The following is a 25,842-nucleotide window of genomic DNA, read 5'->3' as shown; positions in this document are numbered from 1 at the left end:
AATTAAGAGTGCTATGGAGAGAGATATTTAGATTTATTGTTATGAGGCTAAAACTGATTTTTTAAAATATTTATAGTCTTGTTCTATTTTTGAACAATAAAAGAGACTCTCCTCATGCATTTTAACACATCTGTCTAGAATCCATCCCTTTAGATTTTAGACTAATCTGGACAGTTGTAGAAAAATGGTGGTAACAGGAGCTATCTCTGCGATGTGACCTCAATTACACTTTTTTCTGCTTATCTGTATTTTCTAGGTTTTAAAAGATTTTTGTAAGAAAACAGAAGGCTAATAAAAACTTAGGAAATCCAAAGAAAAAGAGGACAGATTATGCAAGTTAAAAAAAGTTCAAAAAGAACTCTTTAATATTTTAAAATTCCCACTCTTACTCAAATTTTAAAAACACATACAACTCCGCAGAAAAGTAGAGCAGAATTTCAAACAACATTCGGATTGTGCATGTTTTTACTCACAACAGAAACATGTCAACAAAACATGCTATAGAAGAAAATTCTACCCCTAAAATTTGCAGTTGGCAGAAAAGAACATGAGGAGGATAGGAAAGTGCTGTCATCATTTCATTTATTATTAATATTTTTCTTTTTAACTTACCCAGTACCAGTGGCTGTAAACCTTTTTCAGGTCAGAGGTCATCTTGAAGGTGCGCGGAAAACTCCTAATATACGCGCACATGCCTACAACTACGGGCGCACACAGAGTGCTTGCAGACACTGCAGGCATCTTTGCAGACCAGGCATGGGAAGCCTCTCGGGCCAGTGTGGAGGCCAGAGCCCTGAACTGCATCTCCTTTGTGACATCAAGCCCAAGAACACAGGACCCTGACTTCTCCCTCCAGCTAGTGTCCTTTGTGTGCTGCCTGTCAAGGAATGTATTCTGCTGAGATCTTTTTTCAAGGGCAACCCTAGCTGTCTCCAAGACCCTGGTAAGAACATCCATTTCCTGTGACATTAGAGTTGTCAATCACTGCTGTTTCCCAAAAATAAAAGGAAGGAGGAAAAGAAAGCTACTAGTAGCAACATATTCCTCTTTGGGGAGAACAAACAAAAGTTTTATATTTTAAAACTACAAACACTCCTCTAAATTGTACCTCATCACGAGCCACGTTCCGAACAGATGTGGACTGGTAAGTAATATTTCTGATATAACCCATCAGTTCCAAGAGCCATTCCATTCTCTTCAACACACCTGAAAAGAACAAAAACATTTTCTTACCTGATGATGGTTTTTGTTACTGTTCAAAACAGAACAGCAATAAGTATCATTACTCGAACAGAACATCTGACGAGGATTTCATGAGTTTCCAGTTCTGTCACAATACCTGAGATGTGTGATACCCTGTGAGAGTTGACACTATTCACATCAGATGACCATATTCTGGTCTTCATTTTCAATGGCTAATTTATTCTTCAGACCTATCCACCGACTAGTGATAAAATGTATTTACTGTAATTCTTTCTCAACATTAAACACACTATGAGAAATCTGGCACACCAACTAGCCAGTGATGTTGGATCTTGGATTAATTGTTTTTGAAAGGGTTAATAACGTTTTAAAGGGTAAAGGCAAGAGCTGTGAAAAATGCATTGCTTGCTCAGCCTTCTGTTGAGTATAGATTATCAGATTATCTGCAAGACAATGGATCACCCAGCAGATGCAGGATGTGATACCAGACCAGTCCAACTGCAAAGTGGACAATGGGCCATGCTGAGTACATCAGCAAGAACTGCTGGAAGCTAGAAGTAGAGTATATAACCTACACCCTAACTGTATTCGAGGCTGACCCCTTTTCGGGCTCAGCCCGCCTGCACCCAGGCGCATGCAATAAAATCGTTTCACTCTACACTGGCCTTGCGTTATGGATGTGATCTCCTGCCGGCTCACACCTTTTATTTTTTATAGTCCTTAGCTTAAATTTTCCCACTTTACGCCAAAATCACAGAGAAAACCTATCCCAAAGACACAAAAAGAAAAAGAAAAACCAGACATTATAGGGTAATTGGAGCATAAACAACATAAATATTGATTTTGTTTTATTATTTTTTAAAAATGAGGATTCCTGTTATAGTAAAAACTACTTGAGAAGGTTTTCAAATTCTAGTGAATAAAAAAAATATGGGAACTAACTTTGAAGGTTAGAATCAAGGGCAATATCAAATTTATTTCAATTTGCTTCAATTATCTTCATGCTTAATTGGGAACACCTACTGGATTTTTTTTTTCCCCTGATAAATATAGTTTTGACTTAGAGTAAAAAATTCTAGTTTCTCATCACAGGTTCAATTTTCATTGGTCAAGCACTAACACAGATACGAGATAACTATCTCAGCTGTCAAAGAGGACGAGGAATAAAAACTTCCCATCCAGTTTTGAAAAAGAGTATTACAGTTATGTTTGCCAGTTTTCTCTCAAAGCTTTAAAGACACAAGAGATGGGGAAAATGGGGCACAGAAAGCTCAGTCACTTGCCGAGGGTCACAGGGCTTCCCAGGCATTTCTGATCACGTAAGCCGGCTGCCACTCAGAACCTGAATGCAGACTCGGGGACTTCTAATCATAGAATCGGGAGCGTGGGAGGAGAAGGAAGGAGTTCCCTGTTCAGGTGATTAGTCAAGACCAATGTGTACAATGGTTTAAAAATTGCTCCATATGCTTCAGTAGCAGAGCTGTAGGCCTGGCTTGAGGACGCAGTTAGGTTGTACAGATTCTATTCTTCACACCCTTGAGAAGTTCATGGAATAACTATTCAAGTTCATTGTTGCTGCTTTTCGTTTCTTTGTTAAACGACAACACAAAGCCATTTTCATAAAAACATCAGGCGTAATCAATGGATATCCTGTCTGTTTGAGGAAGTGAAGCAGGCAGAATCTACCTGATAAACTTATTCATATCCTTGAGGGTCAAAGACAAGGTTAAAATTCTCAAAAGAATGAATTCCCATCTCCAGAGGGGATGCTGTGAGCTGTAACTGCTCCAGCCACAGTGCCCCTCATTCGCAGGAGCGAGTCCCCCACTGTGTCAAGAAGCACTGAACCAGTTTTTAAGTTGGGGTAACAATTACCACTCTAAAGGGATGGTAGGCAGACCTTGCTGTTCCTGATGCTGGCCCCCCGCCAGCCTCACCTGTGTTGGCATGGCTCACAATCCGTGCCTGGTACAAGCTGTGCAGGATCATCCAAGCCAGTGTGTCTTTTTCATGGTGCTGAACAGCGACACTGAGCATATCATTCAAGCCCATCAAGGGGAACCGTCCTTGAGAGATCAAGTACAGTCTGACAAAGGCAGCCTTTTCTATGCTGCTCTGCAAAAAAGCCAATTGTTCAGTTACTATTAAATTAACTGAAGTTGTTATAGAACCTCGGGGCAAGGGCAAAACAGAAAGGGTGAGTGTGAAGTTGATTATTATTCCGAATGCTAAAACTGTTCATTTCCTGACCTACCTGCCTGCATGCTCTATTAAAATGTACATGCAGATCCAGTGTTGTAATGTCAACTCCTGTTTTCTCATAAAAACTATAAATGATTTCGGGGTTAAGTGGTGATAATATTTAGTAAGAATATACAAAGAATATCAATGATAACTAACAGAGTATTTACCATGTGCCATGCACCATTGTAAGCACTCAGCACATATTAATTTGGCAGTTCACAAAATGAGGGTATGCAGACCTCTGGGGGACCCCAAAACCCTTTTAGAGCATTTGTGGGGGCAAACTATATTTATCATAGCATCAAACTGTAGTAATACTCCTATTTTTCAATGCCACTTGAAATTTTTGAGAAATCTAGTTTTACTTAAAACATCCCTGTAAACCAGTGATTTCCAACTGCCTGACACACCCGAACTAATTACTAAAATTCTGCGGCACACCAAAAAAAATATTGCATTTTGCCGATCTGACAAAAAACAAACAAACAAAAAAAGGTATAGTTTTGATTTATTCACATTGGATGGCTATTGTTGTGTTGGCTGTTATCATTTTTTAATTTGACAATCTAAGGGAAAAGAGGTCAGGGCCCTTGACTAAACAGTTAGGTATTGCAAGTTTTAAAAATTCTTGTGGCACACAGGTTGAAAATTGCTCCTATAAACAATAGAAATTATTAGTTTCATTAAACCTTTGTTTTTGAGTATACATCTTTTTAAAACAATATGTTTTTATTAATTTTTAGAGAGAAAGGAAGGGAGAGGGAGAGAGATAGAGAAACATCTATTGGCTGCCTCCTACATGCCCCCGCACAGTATTCACTGCCAATAATACAATCAGAATTTTCAAGCAAAATTCGATTTTTGGAAAATTTGTATCTGCTTATATGAGTTTGGAGGTTTCCCAATACATAAAGACTTTTCTGGTGAGATTGCTGGTGATATTAACAAATACGATGTTTTGATATTATATTATATAATGAAATATATCAGCATTTGTCAGATTTTCAAAACTTAGTGATTCAAAATTTTTTACATGGCCAATGTATGATATTACAAAATCATGCTTCGGTAAAAGACCCAGACTATAAACCAGATGAGTGGATTTTAATGTAACAGAGTATGTGAAATTCACTGATGACTTCAGATTCCGCACTGCAGCTAACCTACTAGGAACTACCACATGTTGAGTTTCATGCAATATCAAAGAAAGAGATCCACAATTATCTGAAAAGCCTATTAATAACTCTTCCCCTTCCTACCTACATATCTGTATGAGGCTTGCTTTTCTTCACATACTTCACCAAAATAATGGCACAACAGACTGAAAAACAGCAGCAGAGGATCTAGCTGTCTTCTATTAAGGAAGACATGAAAGAGACTCACAAAAATGGGAAACAGTGCCACTTGCCTTACTAGTTTCTCTGATTTTCTGGAAAATATTTTTTTCTTATTTATGATGCAACAGGTTTATTATTATTACTTTTAAGTAAATATTTTTTAAATATCCAGCTTTTAATCTCCAATATGGTAAATATTGACAGATATGACCTATATAAAGAAAAGCTCTTTGGAGCCCTCAACAATTTTTAAGACACTAAAAGGTCCCAAGACAAAAAGTTTAACCATTGACTTCTGAAACCAATTGTATGCAATCAAGTACTATTTTCATCCCACCTTTGCAGATGAGGAGACTGAAGCACAGAGGTTGGGTAATTGCTCTGGCACGCACAGCTATAGTGGCAGAAATAAATTGGAGCCCAGGGAGTCTGAGGTCTTCACCACTACAACCTTCTTACCTCTATTCTTTCCAGAAGTGAAAACTCTGACCTCAGTGGAACATACTAACTCATCGGGGGAGGGGACATCAGAAGACTAGTATGTTGTGGTGACAATGTTCTGAATGGTACCTTAGGAACCCAAGTGAATAACACAGCAATCTTTAGCTCTAGGTACCACGAAGTAAATTGTATGTATTACTTCTGACTATATTACATGAATATAATAGTAGGACATAACAAATGGCATGAATATAATAATTATGATGATAAATCATTACTGAATACTTGTCTTGGGTCAGGCACTTTCCCAACAACTTATGTGGATTAAATCATTTAACTCACAAATTAATCCAAACAGGTAGGTGCTATCATCTCCCTTTTACAGATGAGGAAACTGACGCAGGAAGAGGCTGTGAAAATCACACTGACTGGTACATTGGAGCTGGATTTCCAACCCTGGCAGTGAGGGTGCAGAGTCCATTCACGTAAGGATCTCCTCGCACTGCTTCTCCTTGCTTAAAATAACCTCGTGTCCAAATTGTTGACATTCCAAATACTCTAACAGTGGTTCTCACCCCTCAGAGAACTGTTAGAACACAGATTCCTGGGCCCTACCCCCAGAGTTTCTGATTGAATAGGTCTGGGGTGGGGCTTGAGACTTTGCATATCTAATCAGCTCCCAGGTGATAATGATGCTGCTGGTCCAGAGACCATATTCTGTGAAGCATGGCTATATGACGCAGAAATTCAAGGCTTGGATTGGACAGGCAAAACCTTCCTTGAAGTGGAATAAGCGGTCCACCAGCTACATGAGGGCTCACAGTTCTACAGAACTTTGATAGTACCTGGTATGCAGGATTGCCTTTTCAATAAGTATGTCCACTGGCATGTATCAAATAATATTTTTAGTATAAAAGTGTTTGTCTGCAATTCAAATTTATTGTATTTGCCAAATTTGGCAACCTTCCTGGTATGCTACTTTTTGCTCATTCATCAATTGACTGGGCATAGGTGTGAGGGTACTTGTTAGTTATCTTGCGCTTGCTTTTCAATCATTCGCCTTTTTTCATTCCAAAAGGATAAGTATCAAGAGAAGAAAAATAAATGTGAAACCTGAACTATTTAGTTATGCCTTCCTTGCACCAGAAAGTTCTTTGGTCAGAATATTCCACCTGATCTGCCACCATCTTGGAATTGCCAGAATACTCCCATTCTTGTGCATTTTGTATTAAAGACATTGCCCTGTACTCATTTTTTGCCCACAGGCGACACTAAAGTGTTCTTGATAAAGTGGGATGAATTAGGTTAAAAAGTTATTACATAAAACATTTGTTAAGAACCAACCACATGACTCAGCCGGATACAAGACCCAGAGTGAAACACAGATAGGTTTCTGAAATGAACAGTAACAAGTAGGAAGCAAATCTAGCCTCAATAATGAAAAAATACATAGATGTGTTACTACCTCAGTAACCGGGGCAGTCCGCGTGGCTTCATCATCTGTCATTTCCGAGAGGCACTTGGCCACACTGGTGTACAGCTCTAAATCGTTTCTCTGGTAAAGAAAAGGCCCAAGCATGTCAAAGTACAATGTATGGCATGTATATTCCTAATGTTCCGAAAAATTATTAGATTTGCTTATCTCCATGGACAGCAACTGATGACATTTTAATTTTAACAAAACCAAAACATGCAGTCAATTTTTTTCTCGTTTATAAAACATCTTTGTTGTTATTTTGTGCATTTGTTTGACTGTTCTTTTTTCTCCTCAGGATCCACCATTCCAAATGATTTTTAACATCTTTGTAAAATTATGATTTGGGGGTCTGTTGGGGAAGGGGAAAGGCTAGTACTAAGTCACTTCCACTTCATATGAACAGTGTATTAAACCACATACCCAGGGACTCTCTAGGTGTGAAGTGTAAGGGTTTATGAGCTCAACTTCTACAGGTATTTGGTAAACCCAAGAGCGAACTTGGTGGCACGGCACTGGTTAACCAGCTTCTGAGCTTGCTCAAAATTTTGGTTTGAAATATTCAACCTCAATTTAGATCTTGGAAGCAAACTCATTCTTAGTGAAGGACGTGGTTATTTCTTGCTAGCCTTCCCACCACATTCTGAAAACATACACCTCCCTGCTTTGCCAAAACGGCTTAAAAAATCCCAAACATAAATTGTCAGGAATGTAAATATTTTTGTTCCTCACCCGAATCTTATTTGGCAGAAGGTCAAAAATTTTCCCAGTAGCTTCGCAGAGCAGACTCCAGAGGTGGTGGGCAGGGCTGGGCAGTTTCATGGCCTGGCTCAGACCCTGCAAGGCGCTCAGGCATAACTCAGGATTGGAAAGTGGGGGAGCTGCTTTAAAAACTGCCACCATTAAGTTTTCAACAAAACCCAGGATCTGCTCCTCAGAGACATGTTTGACCCACAGAGGTGCAGACACCAGGAGGTATTTCTTGATATTCAGCTGGAAGGAAAACAGAAGAGGTCAAATGTAAACAGGCAGGTGTGGGTTTGCAATGCTGAAAACTTCCGGGTCATCACTGCGTTTGAGAGCAGGCCAAGAGATACGAGGCTCAGATTGCTTCCTGCCCCTCAACTTCCCACAGCTTCCGGTCCAGTGGGCCACCAGTGCATGTGATGTTGGCTCCTGCAGTGACTTCTTATCCAGCCTGACTCATGTGTATATACGGTATCTGCCAATCCATCTGTGAGCTACTCAGATGAACCTAGGATCTTTTCAGTGAGGGGAATCAAATGCTACATCACAGTTGCTGCTATTCAGGCTTAACAAGCCACATTTTTTTGTTACGAAAAGCTCCTGAAGATGAGAGGCTTGTCTGCTGGAAATCAACTAAACAGGGTACCTGAGAGTCCTGATTCCCTCCTCTGAGGCAGCACAGGGACATGATAAGAGGAGCTGGCAGGAGAGACCATTGCTGGCCAGAGAAGAACAGCTGAGTACGTGAAACTGACCCTGGCACCTGAGTCCCCGAGAGCTAAGAAGGGGTGCAGTTAGCAATGGCTCTGGGCCAGACTTTAAAAGAGCAGGCTTCAGAAATTCCTAGAAACAAACATTAGATACTAAAGGAACAGCAAGTCTAAAAGAAGTGGTATAAAAAACAAAGTCTGAAAAAAATCAGTAAACTTCTAAAAAGTTCAATGTCTTATCTGAAGAGCTCACTTAAAAAAAATGTCATTTCAGACCATTTTTTTTAAATGAGAAGGAAAATGAGTTCACAAAGTTAATTTATTAATTAATAAAGATAACAAAAGAGTAGCACAGATCTGAAAGAGAAATGGAAAGAAAACTAAAACCTAGAAAAATTTCTGAGGTCAACAACAAAGGCTGGAAGAGTCACACCTGATTCAAAAGGAAGCAGTTAGTAGTATGGTGTTTAAGACATGGGCTTTGTGGTCACCCAGACTCTCATTTGTTGGATATGTGGACTTTGCTTAACCGCCATTTGCCTCAGCTGATCAACTTATAAAATGGAAGTAATAAAATCTACTGCTTATTTTATTAGTTAAATAAGCCTCACACAGAAGACTTCATAGTGTATGATTCCATTCTAAAGATTTTCTAAACTTTATATGAAAGTTCTTTTAAGAAGGCAAAATGAATGTATAAATGGACCAAAACTCAAATTACACGTAAGATGGCCATATTTTGTGGAATAGAAATTCTAACTCAATAAAGTAAAAAAAAAATAAAAAGGCAGCCTGTTAGGGTTGAAGGAATTTAATCTATGTCTGAAAGTCCTCACTGAGAGCTGACAAGCAGCAGGGACGCGACAAGCGCTCATTAAGCGGCAGCTGGAAGGGAGCTGCTTGGAGCAGACAGGTAATGATGAGAGCTGACAGACAGGCAGGCATCGATAACATTGACCTGCAGTTGAGTATTAGGAGATGTAGGCAAAGCTCATAGAGAAAAAGTGAAGAGTGGGGACTGAAGCCAGAAGTTCAAGGAAATAATAGGAGGACTTTGAAGTCTTCTCAAAGAATTAAAGCCTCCTAGAATAGAAGGATGACAAAGATAAGGTCAGTGGACTTAGAGTCCATTGGTAAACCTCTAAGGAAGCATGGCATGTTTCCTCCGGCCTTTTGGAATGAAGAAAGGAGTATGACAGAAAAACAAGCACTATTAGCCCCGACACAAGGTAATTAACTAATAACCAGGCTAGATCACTTCTTCCTCAGCACTACGCCCAGGCAGGACTCCCTCGTAGAGATGTTCTCCTCCCTGCACCTATATCCCTGGTGCCTCTAACTCGATGCCTAACCAAATCCTACCTAGCCAAGGCTCACCTTAATTGCTGCTTTTTTCTGTGAAAGGGAGGGATTGCATATCCTGAACACATGGCTTTGTCTTTCTCTTAATACCTACTGAAATGATTACGTGTATCATGTAAACAAATACACTTAGGTTCAAAGAGCTCTACAACTTCCTAGCTGTCTGAACTTGAGAAAGGAATCTGACTCTCTCTGATCATCATTTGTCCTTTTTGTAGCTGGTAGCATGAATGGTGACAGCTATGGCAGAGGTCTGGATCACGCACTTTTCCACTCGGCTGGCCTCTGTCAAACCCTCAGTTCTTATAAAATCACACTTGTCTGCTCTTGATTTTGAGAATACACACACAAATGAATGTTAATCTCCCCCAAAGAACTACTGTATCTTCCTGCTGCCCAACACGCTTAGTTACAACATACACTAAGACCATGGAGCAGCGGGGGCGTCACCCACAGTCCCAACAGTGCAGCTGCGTTCTGGGACGACTGCGCCTGAGTCACCACAATTTCAAGGCACAGCTGCTGTATCTCTTCACCTGAAAGAGAAGAAAGAAAAAGAATATCTAGTGTAGCTGTTTTTCTGCTTTCCAGACTTCAGTGTCTCAAATCAAAGCATCTGCTTGTGTGACTTCTACAGGTAACAGAACTTCAGTAAACCAAGAGGTATTTCAAGAAACCTTTCAGAGATGAGGTAAAAGAATGTATCCACTGGCATCAGAATCCCAAGCCTTACGACTGCGAAGGGCCTTGAGCTAGCTAGGGTGATCGCTCTCGTGGTATTCAGGTAAACCTAAACAAATTCTATCAGATGTTTGAGAAGATTTGAGCTAACAATCTCTTTGCCTGTTTTTCCCTCCTCTCCACCTTGCATTGAGCACACGGAGAAATCTGTCTAGATCTGGAAGGACTTAAAGACCGAGTCACATGGTGCAGTGGTCGAGTCTTTTTAACAGCCTGGTCCCCATCAGTAGATGTGTTTTCTTCTTTTTTCTAAGGAGTTATACTAAAACACTGACATTTTCAATAAAGCAGGGGAGGGGCAGAAGGACCAACTTTTCAAATGAAATCTCTGATAACAGTACAGTAACATCATAACTTATACAGGGATTTGGTTAAAGTGAAAGCATTTAAATAAAAAAATGTGTACAGTCAAAATCACCTTTAGTTATCCCTTAAATTGCACATACATTACGGCATACAAATATTTCTGTATATCATGTATAAGTAAGCACCCTACTGTAAAAAATAGCACTCGTGACAAATATGTGCAAATGTCCATAATTACAGCATTGTTAAAATTATTGTCTCTCCCTCCCTCCCTCCCTCCCTCTCTCTCTTTTTTGGAGGTGAGGGGCAGGTACGTGAAATTAAATTTGCATGTGCTAAGTCCATAGAAGAGTTGCTGTGGATGAATTAGGGGTGTGGAGGTAGGCATTCCCTTTGCCTCTTACCACAAGTACCTGCGATATAGATAGAATAATGGCCCCCAAAGATGTCCACATCCTAATCTCTGGAACCTGTGAATATGTTACCTTACATGGCAAAGGAACTTTGCAGATATGATTAAAGTTAATGAGGTGGGGAGGTTATCCTGGATGATTCAATTGGACTCATTAATTGCATGAGTCCTTAAAGGTGGATAACCTTGTCCAACTGCAGAGAACCAGAAAGACAACAGCATGAGAAGGCCTCAGCCCTCTGTTGCTTTGATGATGAAGCGGGGATAGTGGGCACAAACCAAGAAATGTGAGCAGCCTCTAGAAGCTAGAAAAGGGAAGAAAATAGATTCCCCCTTTCTTAGTCTGTTTGGGTTGCTATAACAAAAGACCAAAGACTGTGCGCCTTATAGACAAAAGAAACTTATTTCTCACAGTTCTGGAGGCTGGAATTCCATGAGCAGGGCACCAGCACAGTCAGCTTCCGGTGAGGACGCTCCTGTGAGCTGCAGACTGCCAAGGTCTCACCGTGTCCTCACATGGCGGAAGGGGCGAGGGAGCTCTGTGGAGCCTCTTTTATGAGAGCACTAATCCCATTGCTGAGGGCTCCACCTTCGTGACCTAATCACTTCCCAAAGGCCCCACCTCCTAATGCCATCATACCGGAGGTTAAGATTTCAACATATGGATTTGGGGGGAGTGCAAATGTTCTCACTACAGCACCCCCTAAGGCCTCTAGGAAATAATGCAGCTCTGCTGATACCTTGACCTTAGCTCAGAGAGCACCATGTTGGAACTACAGAACTATAAGATAAATCCACTGGTTGGTTCAAGCCACTGAGTCTGTGGAAATCTGTTACAGCAGCAGCAGGAAATTGTTACAGCGTCCCACCGTCTACTTCCTTGAAACCTAGGGCGCAGGAAGCTCAGTTTGATAAACAGCAATCCGGCTTTCTGGTGCCTGCAACAGATGCCCAGCCACGGGCAGGTCTCAGTCAAGTGTCGTCACGATGAGTGCATCTTTCTGCATCTGTCTGTGTCTTCAGACCTCCTCCTCCTCGTCCTCAACTATTTATAAAGAGACAGTGGTCCCGTCTACCCAGTCAAACCTCTAAATCCCTGGTTAGTGCTACCTGTGACACAGAACCCAGTTTTCTACCCAGGTCACACCCTAAAATCAGTCTAAAGACCTAAAAACACTTGATATTTACCAAAGTTTAGCCTCATGAGTGGAGAGAGCAGTGCAGCCCAGTTCACAGGAGGGTACTGGTAGCTTTTGCCAACTGCTGCCATGGGTTTCATCACTACCTTGAGAAGGGAAGGAGGCACAGACTCAGGACCTGCAACAGAAAGGAAAACAGTGAGACCCCACATCAGCAGCACATAACAGTGGAGAAGGCCAACCTTCCCTCCTGGTTCTGCTTGTTCCAAAGGGATTTGGTATCACATCTTCCATTGCGGTCTATCCTTCAATCCTGTGCTCTTAATATTTCAACCCCATTTACTACAATACCTTGTTCCCTCTATTCTTCTCTCTCTTATTTGTCATCAGTCTTCCCCCCTTGTCCATATAGGAATATTCAACATAACTGCTTAGCTGTCTTCCATAATTTCTCATGTCTCTTCACCGAGCTTTCTAAAAAGAGTAACTTTCTCCACAATATCACCTCACTGCTTGCTAACTGCTCATTTCACTTCCAGAAAAGAAGACCATTACTGTTGACTCAGGCACACTCCCTTTTAAAGACTATGGATTAGCTTCCATCCCTGTGGCCTGACTGGGTATGTCCTGTACCACGTGATTCACCCTTCTACTCCTAAGCCTGAGCATGGCTCACTGCTCCTGAGGTGAGCATCTAAGGTAGCAGCTAGTCAATGGGTTAACCAGCACTCTATGACATGGTACCATGATTTCAATATTATATTCAGCTTATTCAGGTGGAGGAGTAAATTAAAATTGAAAAAAATGAGACATGGAGCAGTAATAAGTGGAGCCATAAGGTGCAGTCAGGATTGGAGTAGCCATTAAGAATCATGCAATACTGAAGTTACAAGGAGGTCAGAGATGATGTACAAAAAAGTGGAAAACCAAGAAGAAGAAGAAGCAGCAAAACTAGCAGGAGCAACACGAGCAGGAGAAGGAAAACCAGCATCAGCAAAAAGAGAGGCAGAATCAGCAAAAAGAAAAGTATCACTAGGAAAAAGAAAAGCAAGGTTGGAGTTAGTAGAAAGAGCTGCAGAATCAGCAGGCACTGGGGAGAGGGCAGAAGCAGGGAGTCAGGAAAAGGAAACAAGGTGCAGGAGGAGAAGCACAGAGAAAGGAGAAGCAGAGGCAGAAAAGGCAACAGACTCAGCAGGCACTGAGGGGAAAGCCAAACAGGGTGAGGTTCATCAAAAGGACACCAGCTGCAGAAAGGAGAAGCACAGAGAAAGGAGAAGCAGAGGCAGAAAAGGCAACAGAATCAGCAGGCACTGAGGGGAAAGCCAAGCAGGGCGAGGTTCATCAAAAGGACACCAGCTGCAGAAAGGAGAAGCAGAGGCAGAAAAGGCAACAGAATCAGCAGGCACTGAGGGGAAAGCCAAGCAGGGTGAGGTTCATCAAAAGGACACCAGCTGCAGAAAGGAGAAGCACAGAGAAAGGAGAAGCAGAGGCAGAAAAGGCAACAGACTCAGCAGGCACTGAGGGGAAAGCCAAGCAGGGCGAGGTTCATCCAAAGGACACCAGCTGCAGAAAGGAGAAGCAGAGGCAGAAAAGGCAACAGACTCAGCAGGCACTGAGCGGAAAGCCAAGCAGGGTGAGGTTCATCCAAAGGAAACCAGCTGCAGAAAGGAGAAGCAGAGGCAGAAAAGGCAACAGAATCAGCAGGCACTGAGGGGAAAGCCAAGCAGGGTGAGGTTCATCAAAAGGACACCAGCTGCAGAAAGGAGAAGCAGAGGCAGAAAAGGCAACAGACTCAGCAGGCACTGAGGGGAAAGCCAAGCAGGGCGAGGTTCATCCAAAGGACACCAGCTGCAGAAAGGAGAAGCACAGAGAAAGGAGAAGCAGAGGCAGAAAAGGCAACAGACTCAGCAGGCACTGAGGGGAAAGCCAAGCAGGGCGAGGTTCATCCAAAGGACACCAGCTGCAGAAAGGAGAAGCACAGAGAAAGGAGAAGCAGAGGCAGAAAAGGCAACAGACTCAGAAGTCACTGAGGGGAAAGCCAAGCAAGGACAAATTCAGCGAAAGGAAACTAGCTGCAAAAAGGAGTAGCACAAAGAAAGGAGAACCTCAGGCAGAGAGGGCAGCAGAATAAGCAAACACTGAAATGGAGGAAAACATAAGTGCAGCTAGAGCCAGCTAAAGAAAAAACAACTACAAAAGAGAAAGGCACATGAAAAGAAAGTAGAGGCAAAATGAGCAGAAAAGTAGCTGCATCAGCAGATGCTGAAAATGAGCAAGGAGAAATGCAGAGTCAGAAGAGGAAAATCAGCTACAGAAAGGAAGAGCACAGGGAAAAAGAGCCAACGGAAATCAGCAGGAAAAGCAGCAGAACTCACAGAGGTTGAAAAATAAGGACATCAGAAGTAATGGTGGAGTCAATAAAAGGAATAAAGGTTGAAAGGAGGAGAAGTATAGGGAAAAGAAGAAACATAAAAATAGGCAAAGAACTTGAATAGACATGTCTTCAAAGGTGACATACAAATGGTCAACTAGAATATGAAAAGATGTTCAACATCATTGATCATGAGAGAAAAACAAATCAAAACAATGAGATAGTACACCCATTAGGATGATACTATAAAAATGAAAGGAAGAAAAAGAAAATAGCCCTGGCCAGTTTGGCTCAGCGGTTAGAGTGTCGGCCTGCGGTCCGGAGAGACCCGGGTTCGGTTCCCGCTAAGGGCATGTACTTCGGTTGCAGTTTGTCCCCGGCCCTGGTTGGTCGTGTGGGTGGCAGCCACTCGATGTGTCCCTTTCACATCGATGTTTCTCTCTCTCTCTCCCTTCCTCTCTCTCCCTCCCACTCTATCTGAACAAAAAATGGAAAAATATCCTCGGGTGAGGATTAAAAAAAAAAAAAAAAAGAAAAAGAAAATAAATAAGTGTTGGTGAGGATGAAATGATACAATATGATAGTTCCTCAAAAAATTAAAAGTAGAACTACCATATGACCCACTTTGGGTATATATCCCAAAGAACAGAAAGCTGAGTCTTAAGAGATATTTGTACACATGTTTTACAGCAGTACTATAAACAACAGCCAGGATGTAGAAGCAACCCAAATGCCCACTGATAGATAAATGAATAAAAGATGTGATATATATACACACACACACGATGGAATAGTATTCAACCTTAAAAAAAAAAAAAAAAAAAGAAATCCTGTCATATGCTACAACATGGATAAACCTCAAAGACACTACATTAAGTGAAATAAGCCAGTCACAAGGCAGATGCTGTATGATTCCACTTATATCAGGTATCTAAAGTAATCAAATAGAAACAGAAAAGTAGAATGGTTGTTACCAGGGGTTAGGGTGAGGGAGAAAGGATAAATATTGTTTAATGGGTATAGAGTTATAGTTCTCTAAAAAATTTTTTTAAAAAATTATACAGTTTATATTCAGTATTATTTTGTATTAGTTTCCAGTGTACACCATAGGGGTTAGACATTCATATACTTTCCAGTGTTCTCCCTAATTTTTCCAGGACCACCTGGTAGTACAGAAAGCAATTACAATATTACTGACTATATTTCCTATGCTGTACTTTACATCCCCATGACTGTTTTGTAACTACCAATCTGCACTTCTCAATCCCTTCACCTTTTTCGCCCTGCCCCCAACTCCCCTTCCATCTGGTGATCATCAGTTTATTCTCTGCATCTATAAGTCTGTTTCTATTTTGCTTGTGTTTATATTGTTCTTTAGAGTTTCAGTTTTGCAAGATGAAAAAGTTCTAGAGATTGGTTTCACAACTTAAGTGAACTATATACTTAAAAATGGTTAGGATGAGCCCTGGCTGGTTTGGCTCAGCAGTTAGAGCGTCGGCCTGCAGTCCAGAGAGACCCAGGTTCGGTTCCCGCTAAGGGCATGTACCTCGGTTGCAGTTTGTCCCCGGCCCTGGTTGGGTCATGTGGGTGGCAGCCACTCCATGTGTCCCTTTCATGTTGATGTTTCTCTCTCTCTCTCTCTCTCTTCCTCCCACTCTATCTGAACAAAAAATGGAAAAATGTCCTTGGGTGAGGATAAAAAAAAAAAAAGATGATACATTTTATGTTATATGCTTTTTATAATTAAAAAAAAACAAACATTTTTTTAAGGAGAGACTTCGGGTTTCTAGTTCTGCATGTAAGGAGCTTGGAAGTCACTACTCTGTCCTAACAACACATAAAAAGCTGAACAAATTAAAAAATCAACACTCTTCTTGGATCCCTAAAAAAGAGGACAGTTCATCCCAGCTAAGGAGGAAAGAGCCGCAGGCAGCTGTGGATCTCACAGCTGCTGGGGTTTTGAGAACTTCAACTCTAATGGGCAGCATTTTCCTGGATCATGTCGGTGGTACCTGTCTGTTCTCTCGTGCAAACTGCGATACGATTCTGACCAGTCTCTCAGAACTCAGCTCCACTGGGTTCACAGGGCCACTGGCAGAGCATTTCTTCTTAACAAGGTAGTTAACCTACGATTCAGTGAAGTTCAAGACCAGGTCATGCTCACTGGCCACCACGTGGTTCGAGATGTGAGCTGTAAAAACTGCAATAGCAAACTGCGATGGATCTTTGAGTTTGCTACTGAAGACAGCCTGCGTTATAAGGAAGGCCATGTGACTCCGGAACGTGCTCTAGTTTGAGAGAGTGAGGGTTTTCAGGAGCATGCACCATCTGATAACTCTGGAAGAAAGAGAGATAACTTCATCTTCTCCCAGGTCTCCTTCACTGAAAACAAAAATCTATTTACATACACTGTCCTTTTAGCATCAGCATCGGATTCATGAACTGCAGAACAAGAGGTTATGAGAATCCAAGATGGAACCTTCCTTCCTTCCTTCCTTCCTTCCTTCCTTCCTTCCTTCCTTCCTTCCTTCCTTCCTTCCTTCCTTCCTTCCTTCCTTCCCTCCCTCCCTCTTTTTTCCTCCCTCCCTCCCTCCCTTCCTTTAATTTTCTATTTTCCAACAACAGTCAGTGTGTAGAGAGAACATTATGCAGATGCTGTTAAATTCCGCGCCCCCCCCCCCCACTTTTACATCTTGAGGTAGAATCTTATCTGCGGCTACATGTGGGCTATGTGAGAATAAAATCTGGGCTATTAGAGTGGGAAAGTGTGTTTTATGTCAATTTTGAAAGGAAAATATGTCAAGAGCATGGTTTTTAAACTTATTTGGGCTTTATTTTAAAACACTTTTTTATAGTTTGGCTGGTATGGCTGTTTTTGAGCATCGACCCATGCACAAGAGGTCGCCCGACAGGGCATGTGCCTGGGTCGTGGGCCCGATTCCCAGTGAGGGGCATGCAGGAGGCGGCCAATCGATGTTCTCTCTCATGGATGCTTCTATCTCTCTCTCCTTCTCCCTCTCTCTCTAAAATCAATAAAGAAAAAAAATTTTTTAAATACAATAAAACGTTTTTCTTAAAACCCAGTTATTTCACTTGATTTGCTAGCTTCAGAGAAGAGATCCGAATTTGTGACCAGCGCTAAAGGTTCAGTGTTAGTATGGCTTGTGCTGGCCATTGTGCCATATTCTTGTTGGAGATGAACCGTAGCACCACGTAGCACCACGTAGCACCAGAGCCCATTCTTCCTTGTCAGTCTTGACCCAAAGATGTCACCATCCTAGTTACTTGTCACCACATAATTGGTGTTGATTGGAAACTTTTTCTGAAATGGGGCAGAACTGCTTGGTTGTCCTTTCCATGTAACTTAAATGTAGTAATATAAATAAAGTAATAGCTGGGGGAAAAAAAAAAAAGGAAGGACACAGGGAAACTGCTGCCCCAATCTGGAGACAGACAGACCTTGTTTTACTGTGCTCTGCTTTATTGTGCTTTGCAGTTAATTGTGCTTTCATCAACACCGAGGCAGAACCCTTCACCAGGAAAAAGAATGCAACTCGCTGAAGGCTCAGATAATGGTTAACTTTTTTTTTTTTTTAGGAATAAAGTATTATAAATTAGAGTACGTAGACTTTTTTAAAGACATAATGCTATTGCATGCTTAATAGATTACAGAATAGTATAAACATAACTTTTATATGCACTGAGAGATCAAAAAATGTGTGCGACTCGCTTTATTGTGATATTTGCTTTATTGTGGTAGTCTGGACTTTAACCCACACTATCTCCAAGGAAGTGGCTTACCAGAGCAGAGACTCATGAGTGGAAAACACTCAGGAACCAGTGCTGGGAGAAAAATATGAACTCTAATTGATGAAATCCTGAAGGCTCGGTGTGGACAACCCTTATGATCACAAATTTGATAACGTAGATGAAATGGGCCAATTCTTTGAAAGACACAATCTTTCAAAACTTACACAAGAAGAAATCGATAATCTGAATAGGCCCACATTTATTTAAAAATTGAATCAATAATAAGTTCTAAAACAGAAAGCACCATTCCTAGATGGGTTCACTGGTGAATTCTACCAAACATTTAAGGAAGATATTGTACAAATTCTCTACAATCTCTTTTAAAAGATAGATGTAGAGGGAATACTTCCTAACTCATTCAATGAGGACAGCATTGCCGTAATACCAAAATCAGACAAAGACATCACAAGAAAACTACAAACCAATATCTCTCATGAACACAGACAGACAAATCCTCAACAAAATATTAGCACATTAAATCCAACAAGGTATAAAAGAGTTATACACCACAATCAACTGGGATTTACCCCAGGTACGCAAGGCTGGTTCAATATGAAAAAATCAATTAATGTAATCCATCACATCAGTAGGCTAAAGAAGAAGTCACGTGAATATGTCAATAGATGTAGGAAAAGCAGTTGACAAAATCCAACACCCATTCATGATAAAAACTCTCAGTGAACTAGATATAGAGAGGAACTTCCTCAACTTGATAAATATGTACAAAAAAACTACAGCTAACATACTTAATGGTGAGAAATTAGAAGCTTTCTTACTAAGATCAGGAACAAGGCAAAGATATTTTATAACTCCTTTTCAGTATTACATGGTAAGTTCTAGTTTCAGCAATAAGACAAGAAAAGGAAATAAAAGTTATACTGATTAGGAAGGAAGATGCAATTAACTAAAATAAGAAATGAAAGTGGAAATATTTCTACTGACTTTACGGAAATAAAAACAATACGAGAAAACTAGGAAAAATTATATACCAACAAATTAGATAATCTAGATAAAATCAAAAAATTCCTAAAACATATAAATTACCCAAAATGACTCAACAATAAATAGAAAATATGAACAGACCTATATAACAAGTCAAGAGATTGAATCAGTAACCACAAACCTCCCAACAAAGAAAAGTCCAAGACTAGAGGTTTCACTGGTAAATTCTATCAAACACTTAAAGGAGAATTAACATCAATCCTTCTCAATTTCTTCCATAAAAGAGAAGGGAATACTTCTTAACTCAATGATGAGACCAGCATTATCCTGATATGAAAGCCAGGCAAAGACAGCGTAATAAAACTAGAGCAATATATGTTATAAATATAGATGTAAAAATTCTCAACAAAACACTATCAAACAGAATCCACTTGCATATGATTATCACACAGGATTTACCCCAGGAATACAAGTGGCATTCAACATGAGAAAATCAATCAATGTAATATATCACATTAATAGAATGAAAGGGAAGGGACACATGATCATCTTAATCGACACAGAAAGCTTTTGATAAAATCCAACATCCTTTCATGATAAAAACGTTCAGATATTATGAATAAAACAGAATTATTTTAATATGATACAGAGTATTTGTTAAAAACGGACAGTGCACATCGCACTCAATTGTAAAAGACTGAAATCTTTTCCTCTACAATTAGGAACAAGACAAAGTTGACTACTTTTACCACTTTGTATTAAATGTTCTAGCCTGAGCCATTAGGCAAGAAAAAGAACTAAAAGGCATCCAGATTAGAAAGGAAGAAGTAAAACTATCTCTATTATGACATGAATCTTTACATAAAAAAACCCAGAATTTAGTAAAGTTGTAGGATATAGAATAAATGTGGAAAAATAATTGTTCCTATATCCCAGCAATGATTAATATGAGAAGGCAATTAAAAACAATGCCACTTGCAACAGTGTCCAAAAGAATAAAATACCTGGGAATATACTTAATCCAGGTAAAAGACATATACACTAAAAAGCACAAAATTTTGCTGAAGAAATTAAAGAATATCTAAATAAATAGACATCTTGTGTTCATGGCCTGAAAATATTGTTAAGATGCAATATTACCCAAAGCTATCTATAGATTCAGCAGAATCTCTCTCAAAATTTCACAGGCTTTTTTTTTGTGGAAATGAAAAGACGGATTCTCAAACTTACATTGAATTGCAAGGGGTTTCAAATAGCCAAGACAATCTTGAAAAAAATGTGGAGGACTCGCACATACCAATTTCAAACTTACTACAGAGTTTCAGTAATCAAACGTGTAGTATTGGCAAATATAAGGGTAGACATAAAAACAAATGGAACAGAATTGAGAGGTCAGAAATAGACCCATACTTCATGGTCAACTGACTTTTGACAAGGGTGCTAAGATCATTCAATGGTCTCTTCAATAAATGATGTTGGGACAAGTAGCCACATGTCAATAATAAATTTGGATCCCTACCAAATATGATATACAAAAATTAATTCAAAATGGATCAGTGACATAAATATAAGAATTAAACCATAAAACTCTTGGAAGACAACAAAGAGGTAAATCTTCATGACTTTTGATTTGTCAATAAATTTCTAGATATGACACCAAAAATATGAGCAACATAAGGAAAAATAGATAAATTGGATGTTGTCAAAGTTAAAAACTTTTGTACATCAAAGGATATTATCTACAAAGTGAAAACACAGACTACAGAATACAAGAAAATATTCACAAAATGAATATCTGATAAGGGCCTAGTATCCAGAATATACGAAGAATTCTTACAACTCATCAACAAAAAAATAATTTAATTTTTAAAATGGTCAAAGAACTTGAATAAATAATTCTCCAAAGAAGATATACTATAAATGGCCATCAATTACTTGAAGAGATAGTCAACATCAATATTAGAGAAATGCAAATCAAAACCAAATGATGTCACTCAACAGGATGGCAATAATAATAATAACAACAACAACACAATAGAAAACAAAAACAAAAAAAAATATTGGCTTATTCTCTAAAGGATGTGGAGAAACTGGAACCCTCATATGTTGGTAGGAATATAAAATGGTGCAGCCAGCCCTGGCCAGTGTGGCTCAGGTGGTTGGACATCATACCATGCACCGAAGGTTGCTGTTTCAATTCCCACTAAGGGCACAGGCCCAGTTGTGGGCTCAATCCCTGGTAGGGGGTATGGCAGAAGGCAAACGATTGATGTTTTGCTCTCATATATTCTCACATTGATATTTCTCCTCTCCTTTCCACCCCCTCTCTCTCCCTCCCTTCCTCCACCTCCCTTTCTCTCTTTCTCTCCCTTCCCCGCTCTTTAAAAACCACTAAAAAATAGTTTGGCAGCTCTTCAGAAAAAACACACAGAATTAGTATATGACCAGCAATTCCACTATTCCTAGGTATATATCCAAAGGAATTGAAAACAGGAGTTAAACAAAAACTTGTACACAAAGCTTCATATCAGGACCACTTATCATAGTCAAATGGTAGAAACAACCTAAATGTCCATCAACTGATGAATGGACAAATACAATGCATATCCATACAATGAAATATTATTTGGCCATAAAAAGGAATGAAATACTGACACAAACTACAACATAGATGAACTGTGAAAACATTATGTTAACTGAAAAAGCCAGACACAAAAGGCCATGTAGTTATGAGTCTATTTAAATGAAATATACAGAATAGGCACATCCACAGAAACAGTTGCAGACTACTGGTTGTTAGGGGCTGGGCGAAGTGTATGGGGAGCAGCTGCTCAGTGGGTACAAGGTTTTCTTTTGGGGTGATGACAATGTTCTGGAACTAAACAGTCATGATGGCTGTACCACACTGTAAATGCACGAAATGCCACTGAAGTGTACATTGTAAAATGGTAAACTTTATATTACGTGTATTTTACCACAATATTAAACAACAACATGCAAAGAAGCATAGAAAGGGATGAAGCAGTCACTGGAAAGAAAAGTAGAATCCATGAAAAAACTGATCCTATGCAGTCCTTGAAAGATAGAAAGAGTGAGATAAAGTCTTAGTGCCCGGATTTTTCTGCTTCTGGCACTCTTCAGGGCTAGGAACAGAATATCTGCCCTTAGATTTCTAGAAAGCCAGGAATCCTTACAATAAACACCTTTATTTTGAGGCAGATAAAGTAAAATATTGCTTCTGGAATAAAAAAGATCCTAACATGATTGCTATCTAGTTACTGACCCCACTACTCCACTTGAAGTGTACTTGCAAAGATTTCTAGTTGCTATTTAAATGCCAAATTCAAGGGCTTTTTTTTTTTTTTGGTCTTTTATTCCCAGCTTTTCTATCTAAAGCTGTATCATGTCCTCAGTCTTTAAATAAAAGCATCCCTAAACTTCTGTGTAGTTCCCCTGCTGAATCTCACAGCCTGAGCTCATTCAGCTTCACACACCACTTATATGTTGATAACTAGTAAATCCACACTTTGAACCCAGGCCTTTCTCTGATGTTTTAGACTCACATTTCCCACTAGAGCTATCTCAAAAATCAGCATGTTTTCTTAGGCTAGCTGCCAAATACCCTACCTCTTCATCTTTGCTTCTGCCAACTTAGGGAAGTAAAAAACCTAGTTGTGTGTCTTCCAGTGATGTTTTTCTCATCTCCAATAAACACTTGTTGCTTTTTGAAAATGTTAAAAGCTCAACACACCTGCTACTTTTCTACTTTCTGTTACCAGTAACAAAAGCTAAATTCCTATTACATCTCCATCTTGAGATATAATGCTAGGAGAGCAGAAATATTATCAGGGAGTTAACTACTGTTATTTCAAGGAGAAAAATTTCTGACAAAAAAAGTAAATACATTCATAAACACATCAATTCATTCAACCAGTAATTAAGTATCACATTAGGTACCAGGAACTGTTCCAAACAGTGGAGACAGAGCTGAACAAGACAGAATCGGTCACTATGCTCATGGAGCTGATATTCAGGGAGAGGTCGCAGATGTGGACATATCAGGTGTGTAAAAATAAAACTGCAATGATAGGAATTCATGGATTGGCTATGTACATACTGCTATGCTGATTACACACACATGGCAATTGTCCCTAGACAACATTGGCTGCAAATTGGAGTCTTTAATTTCACAAGAAAAGCAAACAGAAATTCAGCTTTTAGGGAGGTGATTCTTCTGGTTCATGATTCATAAAAGTGGTGTGATGACCTGGCAGACAGTAGGGTAAATATCTGTGTACAGAATTACTTTTTTCTCTCCTACTAAGGACTTGAGTACAATTCTATGTTAGATATCATTAATTTGTAAGCAGATTTCTATTAAATTTTTTTGTAGATTAAGTGATTTTAAGATTACACAAAATTTTACCCCAGGTCCTTCTACAGAATTCACTATACCATTTTTTTTTTTCTTCTTTCTTTTCAGTTTCCAGAGGACCCAGGGAATCAGGAAAGACATTCAATCTGCCCTCTCATACCAGGACACAGTATGAAATATGACCATTTCCCAGATGTTTTATTGCTTAGACATTGAGCTCTCCCTTGACAGGACAACAGAACTTTCATCAATAACTACACGTTACTGTACACTTTTCATGTTGTTTCCATGTTCTTTAGAATTGATCTGATATATAACCAAGCGTCAGAAATAAGGAGAACTTGTAAAATGGAGCATAGGGCTGAAAATCAAGAAAGTGCTGTAACATAATAAATCTTCCAGTTTTAAAAGGTAGAGAATCAGTACTGAATAGCATAGATACATACCGAATAGCACTCTACTTGCAGGGAACTAATTCTGACACTAGTTGGAATGAAAGGAATTATAGTAACTGTTAGGAGTGAGGAAAACACTTGACAGTTCCATGCATTTGGGGGGAATGTGAGGAAAGGGAGGGAGTCCCCAGGCCTAGGGAGAATGGAGTCACATAGTTCCTTCCCTAGAGATCTTTGCATTGAACACAAGAATCCAAATTTCAGCAATGGGAATGGTCAGCTCCCTTATTATCATGTTTGTCTTTCAAACAAGTGCCTTAGATAAAAGGAAACGCTGAAATGCTTTATAGACAATGGATTTGGGACTGAGGAGACCTAACAGTGCTTGTTAAAAGGATCCAGATGTTTTAAAATCCAGATACAAAGTTGCTTTAACTCTCTCACCCAGTTGACAGCGTCAAAGAACGCTGATATAAATGGCATATGCGAACATAATGCATTACAACCGGACCCGTTATCACATACACTCTGGTACACTGATTTCAGATCTCAGTGCCACAGTGCACGTGGGTAAGCCCTATAGTAATAGTCTGGTAATAAGCAGGCTAACAGCCAGTGATACACACATTCCCGTCACCAGCATGTCGCTGTGTAGTATGGACATGCCTTTACTTTTTCCATCTTCAGAGTTGTTTAGAAGTAACTTAGTTTACAATGATCTATTCCCATATATGTTCTTAAAGTTGTAGATCAACAACTATTTGAAAACAATTACATGCCAAGTGCTCTTCTCTAAGCATTTAGGATAAAACACAGATGTTTTTCCTGCCCTTGAGGAAATTACAATCTAATGTGAAAGACAGACTTTAAACAAAGAACCATAAATAATTAAGCAAATGATTACATATATATAAAGTAATATGAAAAACATATATAAAGGTATCACATAAGAAATATAAACTAGTCAGGGACCATCAGGGAATCCTCTCTCTTCACCCACTGAGGACAGAATGTTTAAACCAAGATGAAAAGGATGAGTAGAACTTTGCAGACCAAGTCCTCAGAAAACACAGGTAGGGGAAGGGACAGCATGGTGCGTTTGTGGGCCTAGGAGGTTGCCTCCTGCCAGATACTACTCCACAATCATGACCGTCCCTGGAAACAGCTGACGATTCTGACATGTCAGCCAGATACTAAGAGTTGGTAGGATATTCTGTCTTAAGACCAAGTACTTCAACCACATTCAGAGTTACCAGAGACAAAAACATCCCCGGGCCCCTTAGCACCAGGGAGGCTGCCAAGCAAGGTGGCTGCCCCGTGGAGACCAGGACCTGAGAGAGAAAGGCAGCTGTGGCCCCGTGGAGACAGGAGACTGATTACATTTAGGGGGACTCAGAAAATGAGCAAATATATTGAGAATAATGGGCATGAGGTTTCTTATTGCCAGAGAAGGAATATACAAATATGAAGAGAGGGAAAGGTGGAGTGAACCCTGTGGTGTTGCAATGTAACTGGAGACATTTGTATAAATTTTTGGTTTTCAATATACATAGCTAGATATAGAAATAAATATAGACATGGGAAAGAGTGAGGGGGGAGAGGGAGAGGTGGAGGAGAGAATTTCCTAATTCTGTCCACTGAAAGAGCTCGGGAGCAGCGATCATCCCAGTAGCAATGGGAACATTTGTAGCCAGATCTCAGCTTCTGAATCTCAGTCTGCACTAAGAAGAACCTGAGCTATCTTGCTGTTACAGAGCTGAGGATACTACAAGATGAGCCTAGAATATCTTCTTATATTACAAAGAAAGAATGTTATCTCAAAGAATGATAGGG

At 39.9% G+C, this 25,842-nt stretch overlaps 1 protein-coding gene and 1 pseudogene across 1 annotated transcript in view; one reads left to right on the top strand and one right to left on the bottom strand.

Annotated features, from left to right (window-relative positions):
* The window catches only part of FOCAD (focadhesin), a 300,263-nt gene that overhangs the window by 5,058 nt on the left and 269,363 nt on the right, over nucleotides 1-25,842 (bottom strand). Inside the window, 6 exon segments of the mRNA XM_036260660.1 lie at nucleotides 1,109-1,206; nucleotides 3,141-3,318; nucleotides 6,691-6,780; nucleotides 7,432-7,692; nucleotides 9,939-10,054; nucleotides 12,166-12,294. Coding sequence (XP_036116553.1) covers nucleotides 1,109-1,206; nucleotides 3,141-3,318; nucleotides 6,691-6,780; nucleotides 7,432-7,692; nucleotides 9,939-10,054; nucleotides 12,166-12,294 — 872 coding nt within the window.
* Nucleotides 16,465-16,928, top strand: LOC118629950 (annotated as a pseudogene).

Source organism: Molossus molossus, unplaced genomic scaffold (genome assembly GCF_014108415.1).
Source record: "Molossus molossus isolate mMolMol1 unplaced genomic scaffold, mMolMol1.p scaffold_m16_p_14, whole genome shotgun sequence".
In the NCBI taxonomy this organism is placed as follows: domain Eukaryota; kingdom Metazoa; phylum Chordata; class Mammalia; order Chiroptera; family Molossidae; genus Molossus; species Molossus molossus.
This window is presented reverse-complemented; position numbering and strand designations above follow the sequence as displayed.